Source organism: Thermobia domestica, chromosome 4 (assembly GCF_964235325.1).
Source record: "Thermobia domestica chromosome 4, izTheDome1.hap1.1, whole genome shotgun sequence".
NCBI classification, from domain to species: Eukaryota; Metazoa; Arthropoda; class Insecta; order Zygentoma; family Lepismatidae; genus Thermobia; species Thermobia domestica.
In genome coordinates, this window is record NC_137457.1 from 216,866,316 (window position 1) to 216,881,698 (window position 15,383).

At 36.2% G+C, this 15,383-nt stretch overlaps 1 protein-coding gene across 3 annotated transcripts in view; it reads left to right on the forward strand.

Annotated features, from left to right (window-relative positions):
- LOC145683862 (5'-deoxynucleotidase HDDC2) overlaps positions 1–15,383 on the forward strand; it is a 60,109-nt gene that overhangs the window by 13,548 nt on the left and 31,178 nt on the right. For all 3 annotated transcript variants that reach the window (XM_081755477.1, XM_081755476.1, XM_081755478.1), the window contains exon 2: positions 3,267–3,391. In XM_081755477.1, the coding sequence (XP_081611603.1) occupies positions 3,267–3,391 (125 nt within the window). The remainder of the gene's footprint in view (positions 1–3,266; positions 3,392–15,383) is intronic.

Below are 15,383 nucleotides of genomic sequence, written 5' to 3' on the forward strand. Positions count from 1 at the left end.
GCGAATCCTTGCAATATTTAATACACTACTTAAAACAGTTATTCCCAATTGGCCCATTGATGACGTAGGAGCACGCATTTACATTCGGAGAAATAACAGAAGGAAGAGGTGGAGCAAAGAGGGAGACGAGATGGGGGACTAGGAATAAATAAGTGTTGGCAGTGTACGAATAGTCATGGATCCACGAATAGCATATCTGCAAAATTGATGATTTTATTTGCCTGTCACCACTGTCTCCTATCAACGCCACCTGTTCCTGTCTGCTCCTTTTTCCCTGCATCCGCTTTGCTGAGAATGAGAGCTGCAAATAGTGACACCAAAGAGTATCCAATTGTGAATGACTGAGCTAAATCATTAACAGTAAAATGAGTTTTTGAAAAGCTAAATATTGTTGGAGATAATTAGTTGATGTACGTAGAAAGTGTTGTTGGAAACAGGACATACTGTTTGTAGGAAGTTTCATTCTGTGACAGTTTTTTTTTTTTGGGGGGGGGGGAGGTTGGAAGAATTGAATAATGTAGGATTGGAGAAAGGTGTACCCACATTATGTTTCCTATGGATCTTAGTTGTCAGAGATTGATGTGACTTGAGTGTTTTGGATCTAGTTGTACCATTGTGGTCAGAGGTTCTGAGGTGAGAAGCGTAAATAATAATATGATCAAAAATTTCATTGTTGTCCTTGAGCATACAGTGTTTTGTGGTAAGGATTACTTTTCTATACTATAGTCATTGGTTAACCCAAACTTGTAGAAGGAAGATTATCTTTTTTTTTTATTATTATTATTAGTTTTCAACATTAATAAATTAAAGAAAGCTTTTAAAGAAGTAACCTAAACTTTAGTGTCGTTGTCTCAGCCCCTCTTCCAAAAAAGAAGAGCCTCCATTGTATAGTGTTTATAAAGTAAATAAGGGGTGCAAAGAGTCGTATACTTTAATGACTAAAATTTGCGTTTCTAAATTTATGGGTTACAAGCATCGGCCCTTTCAAAACACTTTAAGATTTAATACTTCAAATTCGTACGGTTAAGGTTATTAAAAATAAGAATTCTAAAATTGATAGTTAGGTATTCGAGTTGGTATCTATTAATCCCGTAAAAGCACAAAATATTTTGGATCAGGATTCAAACATAATGAACGAAATACAACTTCCATTTCTCCATAACTTCAGTACTTAAAATGAAGAAATAAATCGTCGTACGGGAGTGTCATAAAGTGATTCTTTAAATTTTAGAAAAAGAACTGAACGGGAAAAAATAATTAAAACATTTTAACCAGTTAAGAACTAAAACTTACATGAAAATAGTAAAACTTATACGAGAAAATTATATTTTAACCAGCTGCATCTGGATTGGGGGAGGATAATGGAGATTAAATCCATTAAGTTAATTTAAAAGTTTGGGAGCATGTCAGGAGAATTTGGAATTGAAGCGAATGGACGCTACATTTATCATTATGCAGCATATGATTGTTAGGTGGAAAACAATGATTTCTGAGACGCTTGATATGTGTCTGTTGTTGTATAGGATGCATCAGAAACAACTGACGGTTTTTGAAATTAAATAAAATAATGATAGAACAATATGTATATTTGCTACATGTACATATACATTTATATACTCATGAAGAAGGCATTGACAGCACATTACTTAGTTGTCACCATCCCCTTCAGTGCATTAGTGTAGTCTTGACGGGAAAGACAACAGAACTCGCTGTAACTTGTCGTTTGAAATCTCCCGAATTAATGTACGTATCCGCATTTTCAACTGGTCGGTAGTTGCTAAACGTGTTTCATACACTTGACTTTTCAGAAAACCCCACAAAAAATAATCAGGTGCCAATAAAAAGGTGAGCGGGCGGAGCAAAGCTCGAAATAACCCTTCTCGAAGATATTTCTCTAAGGACGTTCATTGACATATGTGCGGTATGCACTGTTGCGCAAGCATGGCAATCTATCTCAGGTTGCAGAAATGTTTGCAAAATGACAGTGTAATGAACAGAATCAACAATTACAGATGTTCATTTTCAAAGAAGCAGGAGCCATTAATGCAGTCGTTTGAAATTGCGTATTACACTATCACTTTGTGCTATGCAGAGGTCGTTATTGCATCTTTTACTGGTTATTGCCAGCCCACATGCGAAATTTCTGTTTCTTAACATGCTCCGACAAGTGAAAGTACTCCTTGTCGGACATGAATAGATTGTCCAGGCGGGGTGTCTATCTGTCAGGAAAGCCACGAAAGTCTCGGAATCAGAAAATGGTCATGAAAGTCAAGAAATTTAGCTTTTGTTTTTTTTATCTGTACAAATATAAGTATAGACTGAAAAATTTTGTTTTGTAAAACGTCAAAATTCATCACCAAAAATGCCTGTGGTCAGTTTTTGACGCTACCAAATTGCAAAGAAAGCACGCTTTTATCGTGTGCATGAAAATTCGGCCTAATTCGCACCCAAATTCGCTCTCGAGAATGTTACAAATTGTATGGTTTGGTAAAGAAAAGGTCACGAAATTTCATTTTGGAATTTTAATAGACACCCTGCCAGTGTGTTCTGATAAGCACTTAGCAATTCCAGGAACTCGTTACAAAACTATATAGCCTTTCTATTTTGTCTTGTGCACTAAATTGCTGGATGTTAAACGATGGGTGTTAATCTTTAAAAACTGTGCCAGACTTTTTTAAAACTGGAATGTTCAAATGTTGCGAAACTAGTAAGGTAGATGGTAGCCATAATTTCTATACGAAGTTTTCGAGTAGAAATTAAATTATAGATATACTTATTACTAGTTGTTAGCTAAAGAAAACGTTTGTTTAAAAATTTAAAACAAAAAAAAAAAAAAAAAAAAAAAAAAAACATAATAAAACTTGCTGTAGAAACTGTAGTAGTTGATCGTCGACGTAAACACTCTTAATTAATGAATTAACTATATGAGCAGGTAAGTTAAGTGAAATACGTTTAAGGTTATAACTAAATTTTGTACAGATCTGACAGAAATTATTGACGATTCGTAGCATTAAAATGAAATGATGGAAGCACAGTATACATTGACACTTGGTATTAAATGATTATTAACACTGTTAAACCAATCTCAAGCATGTAGTTTCTTGCTCAGTAAATGCTGTTTAAAATAGTTTTATAGTTCAGTTTCGTTAAGCTAAACTACTATACTCCTAAGCATATATTTCAGGTTATTTTCTTTAAAATTATATTATTTATGTAAACGATTTCTTATTATAGGGTTTGCTGTAATATCACTTTTTGTCTTGTAGCACATCAAACGAACAGGATGGGTGCTGCGAGGCGTTCAAGATCCCGAGTGCATTGCTGGTCATATGTATAGAATGGGTATTCTTGCTTTTCTACTAGACGGCGATAAGACTTTGAATAGAACCCGGTAAGAATATTATTACGTTCTTTACGGTTTCCACGCTTATATTGAGTTTGCCGTATACAGTGTAGCATTAAAAAGTAGCTCTATTCCAATCAGTATACAATATGTACAGGACATATGAGTTTTTTTCAGTGAGTGTTTAAAGTGGGCATTTACATAAGGACATATTTGTGTGCGGAGTAACATATTTCACATGATGGCTTGCAATTCCGCCTGAAAAATGCTGCGCACTTTTAGTGTGATATTGTCCTTCAATTGCCGTGAGGTACGGAGATTATTTGCATACATCTTTCTTTTCAGGTTTTCCCGAAATATCAAAATTCTATCTGGATAGGTCCGAAGATCTAGGCTGTATTTCTCAGTCCATATCATGTGCAGTACCTTTTCTACAACTTACATGAAATGTACATTTTACATACTTATCAGGCCAGGGGCTAGTTTTCATGCTGCACTCCTTAAAAAGAATAAATGGTATCTAACAGTTTTTTTTTAAATAAATATAATTTAATTCAGTGCAAGTGTATATATATATATACTAGTTGAATATACCCATGCTTCGCATGGGGACTGTATTTGAAAGTCAACGCCTGTGGGAGCATCACCATTGATCTCAGCGACCGCGAAAACTATGGATTTGATACTAATATCGGTCATTTTGGGCTATTTTTTACATGTCTCGGTATCCCCCACCCCCGCTGACTCCTGGCCCGCATAAATATGTAACTAGATTTGCAAGTCATCGCTAATGGAAGTGTCACCATTGATTTCAGTGACTGCGAAAACTATGGAATTGACACTAATATCGGTCATTTTGGATTACTTTTATGTCTCGGTATCTCAACTCCTTCCTGCCCCCCCCCCCCCCCCTGTGACCCCCGGCCCGGAGCCGAATAGTGTAAATTTGGAAGTTAATGCGATCGGAGTTTCACCATTGATTTCAACGACCGCGAAAACTATGAATTCGACACTAATATCGGTCATTTTCTACTACTTTTACATGTCCCGGTAAACGCTCCCCTGAGACCCCCCGGTTCGAATTTTGACAAAACGTTTAACTCTGGTCTGGAGCCTGGACCAAGGTATTCGTGCCTAAAATTTGGTAACTCTCGGTCAATTTGTCTGGTTCCCAAGCCGGTTCCGGTAAACGCCCCCTTGAGACCCCCTGGTTGGAAATTTGAAAAAAAGGGCTTCGTCAGGAGGGAAAATTTGAAAGAAAGGGTTGTCAAAGCAGGAGGGGACAGTGACAACATTGGACATTCAATGCTTCGGAGGGAAGGCGGAAGTGTTAGGAACCGGCAGCTCCACGTTTCTTTGTGTTCGGAATAACGGGGGATGATACGTATTTCGTCACGGTATATTTCACGTTTTCTTCACTTATAAGCGTGAAAGAAAAGATCGCACCATGTGTTTTCCTGAGTATGAGAAACCGTGTTACTGACGATCCTTAACACTTCCGACATCACGCCAAAGGATTCCGTGTTCACTGCCTACTTTGGACCAATCATAAAGTCAGAACATATCTCAAAATTTGGTTGATGTTATGTCTGGGAATTTTACCCTGCAGGGAATACTCTGTACACCCATTGAACATTAATGAAAGATGCATTTTTTCATTGCGTATGCGTGACTTCCTTTATGCTAATAAGGACAACCATCCACAGTTTCTCGAATTCGAAATAGGGCCTCTTGAAATTTGGCTTTTTCGCGATTTTGAACAGCCCTAGCTCTGAAACTATGCACTTTTCGCCATAGGTCCATATGAACTTTTCTTGATGATGTGAGAAATCACCTCTTAAAGTTTGTCGGTATAAAGGTAACCAAGAAAGTTCTGTCGCTTTTTGTAGATGCCTGTGTTCAATTGGCCCTCGCACCGTCATTTGAATGCGAATGGAGATAAGGCGAAGGTCAGTTGTTGGTGTGGTATATCCAGCATACTATCTGGTTGTGGCAGTTCAGTTACACCATGAACTTGCGTAAAAGCAGAGTGAACATGGGACTTCCAGAGAGCGTCATAAGGGCGTGTTTGTTGTACGAGTTCAAACTGGGGTCAAACGCCATTGCAGCGGGGCGGAAGATATGCCAGACCTTTCGTGAGGGTGTCGTGATTACGCAGACAGTGCAGCGGTTGTTTAACAAGTTTAAGGACGGTCACGAAACACTCGAAGACGCACCATGTGCCGGAAGATCAACGTGTACAGAATGAAGATATTCAGGCAGCAATTGAGACGAACAGTGACCAGACAGGTGAGGAACTGGCATTAAAATTCAGGTGAGTGAAGAAACCATTCGGCAGCACCTCCATCAACTTCGGAAGCACTACAAGTCTGGTCGATGGATTTGACTCCGGACCAGAAGGCAACGCAAGCAGACACCTGTGTCTCGTCTGAGGAAGGAGCCATTTCCAGACAGGGTGTTGACATGTGTTGATAAGTGGGTCCTGTACGAAGCTCCACGGCGCCTTCAGCATTGGTTAGCATCCCGTTAACCCTTTTTCAAAACAGCCGAAACCAGCACTGCACCAGAAGAAGGTCCTCCTGTGTGTTTGGTGGACTGCTCGCGGCATCGTGCATCGGGAACTGCTACCAGTTGGTCAGAGCATCAGTGCAACTGTTTACTGTCAGCAGTTAAGCCATGTTCAAGAAAAACTCAAATCTCTAGAGCCAGTACTTCTGAATCGCAAAGGGGTCCTCTTGTTACAGGACAACGCTAAGATCCACGGGATTAGGATGACCCGGGACACCATTCTACGCCTTGGATGGAAAACACTATTGCATCCGCCATACTCCCCGGGCATTCCACCGTCCGATTATTACCTGTTCCATTCCTTGGACAATCATCTTAGAGGACACCAGTTCAAATCCCTAGTAGAGGTGCAAAATGCACTTGATACCTTCACTTCACTTCCGGCCCACCAAGTTCTACAGCGATGGAATCCATGGCCTTCCAGAACGTTGGCAGAAGGTTGTCGATGCTGATGGGTACTATTTTTGATCTTCCAGGTACGTCTGAGGTAACATATCGATGTTTGAAGGTAGTGAGTAATAAAGCGACAGAACTTTCTTGGTTACCTTTATATCTATATATTTCAGTTTGTCGTAATGAGTTATTTAATCGATGTTGAAAAGTACATGAATGTTTTCCTTCTTGTGTGTTTCAATTTTCGTTGATTTAATTGTTTACCTTACACTGATTCAATCCCTTTCTTTAGATGAAAATGGTGTATTTTAAAATTTCACTTATACATAGCTAATTAAAGTTGACTTCTTTCTTTGATTTAGATCAAAATTAAATTTAAATCATTTAAAATGCAAGTAAAAATATACAGTATTTTTGATCATTTTGTGATATAAATGCATGTAAGTTGGAACAACCCCTCAAACAAAAGTCAGATAGTTGATTTCGCACATCATCCTTTTGTTTAACAATGAGAGACCTATATGTCAGACGTTCTGTCAAGTATTCTCAAAATCCTTTTCACAAACTTCTATGTTCCTAAGAAGGAGGTGGGAAAGCACATATCATCCTGTCCGCGAACCGCTTCCTGCTCTTAACTGTATGTAATATTCTTTCACACTATATTCACTATGTTCCTACATTTTTTTTACCTTTTTATTATTATTATTTTATTATTATTATTATTATTATTATTATTATTATTATTATTATTATTATTATTATTATTATTATTATTATTATTATTATAGTGTATTCTCCCTTTAATTTAGCACACTTGGTTCACTTTGCTTTAAGTGATTGAATGCTTTCGGAATAGAGGGAAACATTGTGGTTGTCGAAAAACACCGTTACGGCTTTCTTGACTCCATTATCATCAGGAAATCTTCCACGTTACAATTTTTTCATGTACCTAAACGGAAAGTAGTCACTTGAACGCAGGCCTAGACTATAAGATATGTAGTTGAGCTCTATGAAGTCACAGTTCTTGATTGTAGTCTGTGATCTGCATGAGTTGTGACTCAAATATTTATAATCAAATATTTGCGTCACAAGCAAATAATGCTTTCTTTTAGATCATTTTGTCATGTTTCATAAAATTCGAAACCAGCCGTCTTCTTTATGTATATATTCCACATAATTTTCACGGAAATATTTGTAATTCAATAAATCAGACTTTATATTCGATTATTTTATTTAGCGTTTCAAACGCACTAACTGTGTTTCACAGGTTAAAATGTTTTTGTACGATTTGTAGTGCGATTTTATTTTATTTATTTATTTTATTTTACTGTTTTAATTATGGAGACTGATTTCTCACAACTGTTAACAACGCAACTCATCGATGTAACTTAGTGTTCAGAGAGAAAATATAGTACATTGCAGTTTTACCTTTTGTCTAGCCAACATTCCAATCTTATGATTAAGGACAATTTACTTTTAGCATCAGTCAACATCGACTCAATCATATCGCAGCTTCAATCGATCGTGATATACTAATGTGAGGAACAGAAGCTACAGTGAACTAATGAAAACAGAACTCCAAGTGCTTGTGAATTTTATAAATATATGCTGTAAGTATTTTTGAGCGTATATGAAAGAACGACCGACTCTTAAGAGATACAATCTTCATTAGAATAGTAAAAGGCAACCAAGTTTTGTGTAATATACTTGGCTGCTTGGGTTTGAGTGTAGTGTCTTTTTCAATACCGAAATTATATGAGAACGATGTGCGGCTTAACATAAAATCCGAACTACGTAATCTCCCACTGGGAATTGTAGTATACTATTTTTCGTGTGTGTTTTGCGTGTTGAAATTGTTTATTAATGAAACTGTCCCAGTCTCCAATCAAAATTATTCTGCGTTACTATATGAAACAAATATATTTGCTTTCAGACAATGCAAAACACGCTTAGGAACTCTATCATTCTACTTATAGATTTCTGTAATTCCTGAATTTTCATCAAACTTCCATGCTGTCGATTCTCTACTGGAGTCGTGGCCACGAAGGTTAAAGACGGAAAGGAAAAGAATAGAAACGTCAAGGAATATAGTGAATTGATGTTTCCAACCTTGTCCTCTTGTTCTCATATTTGCGTATTTCCACTTTTGTTAATGGTATGTCGACTTCCGTGACCAAAGCTCCAGGGAAGAGTTGAAAGCTTGGAAGTTTAAAAAATTCAAAAATTACAGAAATTTATAAATAGAATGATAGTTAGAATTCCTGAGCGTGATTTTGTATTGTCTGAAGTCGGAAATCTCTAAGAAATCTGGCAACCCTACCCTTAAAGTAGGATCCGAACCACTACTCGATTTGCACCCGAGAAAAGTGATCTTCTGTTGAATTCAATTCAGTTGAATTCTGGACTTGAACGCGTGACCTCTTGATTACAAAGCCGAAGAATCTGCTAAAGAAGAATCTTCTTACAAGGCCGAACTAAGGACATCTAATAGAAACACGTTGTACTGATCTTGCAACTTGTGAATATTTTAAGAGCCACTTCAAGAAAGAAAAAAAAAACCGCACTAGAGAAATCAGTATACAGATTTATGCATGTTATTGAAATTAATTGGCAATTTCAAATGACTTAAAAAGTATAGTAAATCTGATTTAGTCCAAGTTAGTTCACTGAGTCAGAAATACGAGGACTTAGTTCAATTTGCATGTAAGAAAAGAAAATAATAAAGATACGAATCATTAGAGTTTACTCTGGCTCTCAACCACTCATATATATAGATATGTAGAAAATACTTTTGGTTTTATCAAAGCATTGACATTCATGTTTACTGAGTTTCTAATGTATGAGGAAAGATCTTCTGGATGGCTTGAATACGAGGAAATTTCACCATGAATTTCGCACGATTTATCATTTTTGCTCTTAAATGCGTTTGTTCATTTATTTTGGTTTAAACTAATTAATTTCTTTAAAAAAAATCACCTAGTTTAAACCAGGCAACTCTGATTTTATTTGTTACATTGTTATAATTTTATAGTTTAACAATCAGTTATTGTTACCAATTACAGTTTGATTCAAATTTATATAATTAACCGTTTTCTTAAATATCATTATTGTTTTCGTTTTCTTCATTTTTCTTTATGGTAATATAATATTCCAAACTTATTATTAATTTCAAACCTTCCTCTCTGTTCAATGTATTATAGCGGAATTTTATTTCTATTGCTTCTCGTAATAACGTTTTATACCTATAAGTGGATCTACGTATAACCAATTTATTTCAAACAAAATCTACATTTTTCTTCTGGTTTATATGTTCCTCACATATACTCTTAATTGTACCTACCGTTTGTCTAATGTGTGTTAGGCCACATTCACGTGAGATTAAGTAAATATCGGTTGTCGAATCATTCTTGATTTTTCACAGAGCGTAGCACTTGGCAACATTGATTATGTGATTGATTGGTTGGTTAGATTGTAGCTGAGCGTCCCTTTCATTACCGAAACTTTTAACAGGTTAAGTGCCACCTATATTGCAACAAAAACATCTATAGCCAAAATATGTTTGCTTAATTTTTGCTTTCTATGTGTCTTTCTAAATAATAACTTATTTATTTTAGGTAATTCTGTAGTATCGGTACTATGTAATATTGATTCTTTCTTGTGGTGACACGTTGGTCTCACGTGGCCCCAGATAGACCGTGGTCCGGAGTAGGCTTAGTGACCACGTGATACCAACATGTCACCACACAAATTTTAGCCGATTGTGCCCAGACGTTGAACTCGGTTTCTCGTACTACCAGGTCGACTACTATACACTGCAATAGGTTTTAATGTAAAAAGTGAAATCAGTGAGTCACAACAGGACATAAGCTAACAAGAAGTTGGGTGAGACCAACGTGGTCTCACGTGGCACTTAACGTGTTAAAAGATGTAGATCTACAGTTTAAGATGGAATGTGAACCACTGTAATGCGTACAGATTTTAAGACTAGGAATAGAACCCGGAACCTTACGTCATCTGATTTTGCAAAATTTCGTCCTTTTCATGCTGCTAAATGCGCACCACTACTTTTCTCATATTGGTTCCTAAGTTGTAAAAGATGTGTGCGTATAATATAGATAAATATATACATAACGAATAAGTATGTACTCTGTATATTTCATAACTTTCACAAAGATATCTGTAATTAAATAAGTTAATTTTTTGGTGTTCCATTCCTGTTTTATTTATTTTATTTTAACTTACGTTTCAGACACAATAACTGCGTTCATCGGGAGAATTTTATTAATGTAATTGTTATACAATTATTATAATATTACTTAATTGTTACAATTCTACATTTCAAAATAATTCAAATATTCTTATAATTCACGGTTTTATACAAATCTATAACTAGCCTTTGGCCCCCCAGACCCCTACGTTTGCTCAGCCTACGGCCTCGCACCTCTTAAGAGCCGGCGGGAGTCAAGTGACCTTGACAAATCGAAGATATCGCAGTGCAAAGTGTTTCCTTATTTTGGCAACAGATGGGGTTGTCGCTGAAATGCCGTCAAAGCAAATGCACCCGTCCTTTTCCTTCGTTTTCCCCTGCATGTGGTCAAAGTTGGACAGCGTAGGAGGGGGATGGTTACGGCTGTAAATGGGACAGAAGAGTGAAATTCTTTTCTTTTGGCTAAAAGAGAAACAGAACTGAAGAAACAAATAAATAAGAGGGACCAACATGATATCAGCCGTCAGCTCCCTGTCAGAGAGCCACTCAAATATCTACAACGGTCACAAACATACCATAGAGAACTAAAGCACTTGTCGCCTGTCTCTTTCTCAAAGGATTCTACCTATGGTAAATAACAGAATAGTGCGGGAAGAATCTGATATAAAATGAAGAACCATGCCAATATTAAAAAAAAAAAAAAAAAAAAACACGGGAGAGTCGATATTCTAATTTATTTAGAGCCTTCGTGGTTTTTTTTAAAAAAAACTTGGAATTGAAAGGCAGAAAACCCAGACAAAGATTTGAAATGTATTGACAATGTGAATCATTTTTTTAGTGGAATCCATTTCCTTATTTTCTTTTCAAAATATGACCACCAGATTTACCCTCTCTCTCGCCTTCACATTCGAATGGTCCTGGGTTCGATACCAGTTGCTGACCATCCTGAGTTTTTCCTATTATAACAGGAAAAAGCCGCAATGTTACATTCAGCCTTGGGGGCCGGCTTAGAAGAACAGGAGGGAGCACATGCCCTGCTTGATGTTGGTTTTTATTGGGGGAAATAGACCACTTCATTAACAATAGAATTAAAAGATGTGTCACTCATGTCCAAAATTATTGTCGCATGTCTATAAATATGTTATTGTAGGAATATAATTTGATAACGAATTCACCCGGTATTTCTTATAATGTTAGTATGCGTACAATCGGCAAAGACATGTATGTGGCAAATTTCATGTCAAAAGAGCAGTAAATAAGAACAATAAAACTAAAACAAAACTTTCGTGTCCATTTAGCAACATTTTATTTTACTCATTCTAATCTTCGTATTTATAATTACTGTATTTTCCTATGAAATTTACCACATATATTTCCCGATTGTACACATAGTATCAGTATTAAAAGTCTCCTGCAACATCATTATTACATGATATTTTTACAAGAAGACAGTTATAGAAATGCGACAATCATTTTGGACATGAGTGTACAAGGATGTAACAGGTGTTTGTTTCAAACATTAAATAAGTGTTCGTATAAATTGAACTTATTTACTGACGTCATAGAACTAAGAACTGTTGCAGAGCGATGTAAGTCCGGTGACAATACAATATTCCATTCTTACTTTCATACTTTGCAATATATCTATTTATTTTAAAAGCAAATTTTAATATGTTTTTATTTTCAACTTCCTTATCGTAAAATAAATACTAGCCTTTAACCAGCCCTGGTATCCCTGGTTGCATATCACTTTAGGATTTGGAAAAGGTATCCAACGAATTAAAAAAAATGATAAGACATCTTTTAAAGACATTCTTTTGTTAATAAATTCCCACTAAAAAGTTAAAAATAATTTTGTTTATGCAAGACTAAATAAAAAGAATGGAGTGCGTCATTTTAAGAATTTATAAAGTAACTGTAAGCCTATATGAGAGCGCATCCCTTTTTTTTAGTCACGCATAAACATTTTTTTTTTAAACTTTTAAGTGCGACTTGATTAATGAAAGAATATCTTTAAAATGTTTATTATTATCATTTTTTTATTATTGTTAATGTTTGCGTCCTTGGCATAGGGTGTTTATTTTGGTAAGGTACCGTATGGTACGTTTCTATACTACTAGGGTATATTAAAATTTAGTTTCCTATGCGTTACTACATACATTAAAAAACATTTTTTTAAAAGAATTACTACCGAATATTACTACCGCTCCACTAATAAGAGGGAGACAGATTGAGGATACCAAACACCCCTACCGTTGATTGAGAAATATTTAGGTGTCGACACTGATGAGCAACATCTACATATGAATTTGAATGTTTTATGGGCTTTAGACAATTGATTCAGACCGGGAAACATGGGGGACAGAATGTTGGAAGCAAGTAGTCCAGTCCCTAGTTTGAATACCTGGAATGAGTAAGGACTCTTCCCCCCTTGGTAAAACCTGCCGAAATTGGAAGCAATATCAAAGAAGCACTGCTTCGAAAAAAGAGGGAGCAAACATGCATAAATAGTCAGAGTCGGATTTAGGTTTAGTGGGGCCCCAAGCTGTTGAAGGTAATGGGGTCCTTTATGTGTCCAGATGAACATACGCACCCTACATACAGCAATGAAGAAACTAGAGATAATTTAGGAAGCAGACTGGTAGAAGGAGCCCTATTAATTACACGAACGTAGGCTACACAGCAGGAAGCACTGTTGCTACGTATATTTAAATTTTACTTTATTTTTTTAAATTTTCTTATATTTTAGAAATCCAATTTTTCTTTAGATTTTGGGGCCCCCAAGAGAGCGGGGCCCTAAGCTATAACTCGTTACGCTTACACGTAACTCCGGCACTGTAAATAGTATACATATACAGGCGCGGATTCAAGGGTGGCTATAGAGGCTATAGCCCCCCCCTGACGCTCAGATATACACTGGATAAAATGGGCTTCAATCCTGTTTACTCTGGATAAAGAGGCAAACTATGGTTTACCTCCTCCCTTGATCATATCCTGGATCCGCCACTATATATATATATATATATATATATATATATATATATATATATATATATATATATATATATATGTACATGTATGTATGTATATAAATGTGTGTGTCTAGTATGTTGTACGATGGAAGCTGATGAAAGAGCTTTATACCATATTATTCTTGATTTTTTGACAGGTAAACAAAGAATATTTCGGGAATTAATCTATCCTAAAGATCATAATAATGTATCTTATTTTTCCTCTTGCATGTATATTCTTAGCCTGCAGGAAGTTTTCATTTCTTTCTTGGAATAGATAAACGAAGACTTTGGTTCGGCTTCTCCTTCACAAATTTTTGTCGAAAGGTTGACTTTATCGCTACAAACACAAATTACTTCTTCTCACAGAAACCATCTACAAACACACTGTACTGCTGAAACAGAAACCATCAACCTAAGAGGTCATAAATTTTGCCATTCCTCGTGTTTGAAGTTCCCGTTCTTTACAATGATTTCCTTCCTCCCGCCCCTGTTAAGAAGTTCAAAGTAGATTTTCAAAAGGACTGGCTCCCGCTGAGAAGGAAAGGGGGATGAGGAATGACTATAGTGCCATCTAGCAGTTAGACGGCCAAGTACGTGAACACGAAAAAATCTGATTTCTGATTTCTGTAGATTCAATTATGAAGGATATAATTTCTCATCGATTGTGAAATGGATGTCTTTGGAAACAGCGAAAAAATAGTACAGTAGCGCACAAATACAAAGATTGTACTCCATTCTCAAAAAAGTCCGGAGTTTTTAGCTCTTTTCCTTACTGTAAAAAAACAGAAGACTTTTCCGTCTGATTTTGATCATTTTCTTATGGGAATTTTGATTATAATTATCTGTATTTATAAGAAGAAAATATCACGCACAGCGTTCAAATTGCACCTTTAAAATGAGATGCATCATATTTAGTGCGCTACTGAGACATTTTTGCGAAAGAACGAAATGAAACCGTGATTTGCCTAAAAAATGGTTGAGATCCCATGTTAAATTGAACACCAATATTCCGGCCGCTGTGACGCACTCCTTCTCCCTCTTAAATCACAATTCTACCAAATTTCAAGTTTCTTTTCTAGTTCAACTATCTAAAAGATAAGATTTTGTATCTCAAGAAAACTCGCATTTAAATAACATGTGAATTTTTCATCCCTCTTTACACCCCTTAAAGCTAAAAATATTCACTTTTGGCAATTTTCCTGTGGGTTAGTTCCAGAAGGCTACAATAATGACAAATTTCGTCATTCTAATCCTGCTGGAAGCGCCTAGACATTAAAATATTAGATTATTGGTCCGAAAGAAAGGCCCATTTAAATAACATGGGGAATTTCTTCATCACCTCTTTAGATCTCTAAAAATTAAAAATATTTACTTTTGGCAATTTCCCTGTCGGTTAGTCCTGGAAAGCTACAATCATGCCAGATTTCAACTTTCCACGTCAACCGGAAATACCCCTTTATTTTACGTCAATTCATGTAGTTTTATATATATCCGAACTATATCATTAAATTGTATTATATTCGCGCAAAGGAGCTTTCTAGTAACTGTATCTCATTTGACAATACTCCAGAAGTGCTCAATAGGTCTGAACTGGAATCTGGAATACTGAACAACCTGCACAACGTAAGGGATCTGATTATGCTCCAGAAACTGGATGATACTGTGCACATAATGTGATAATTCCTTGCCGAGTCAAAATAAAGTACGGTTTGTAACTTTTAGACTATCTAACCGTGACAATAGAACTTTCCCCAAACACTGACACCCATTCATTTCATTCTTCAGAGTTCCGTCGGTGACAAACGTAGGAGACAGTTTCCCATCCTGTGCCATAACATTTCAGACAGTCGTCTTTTTG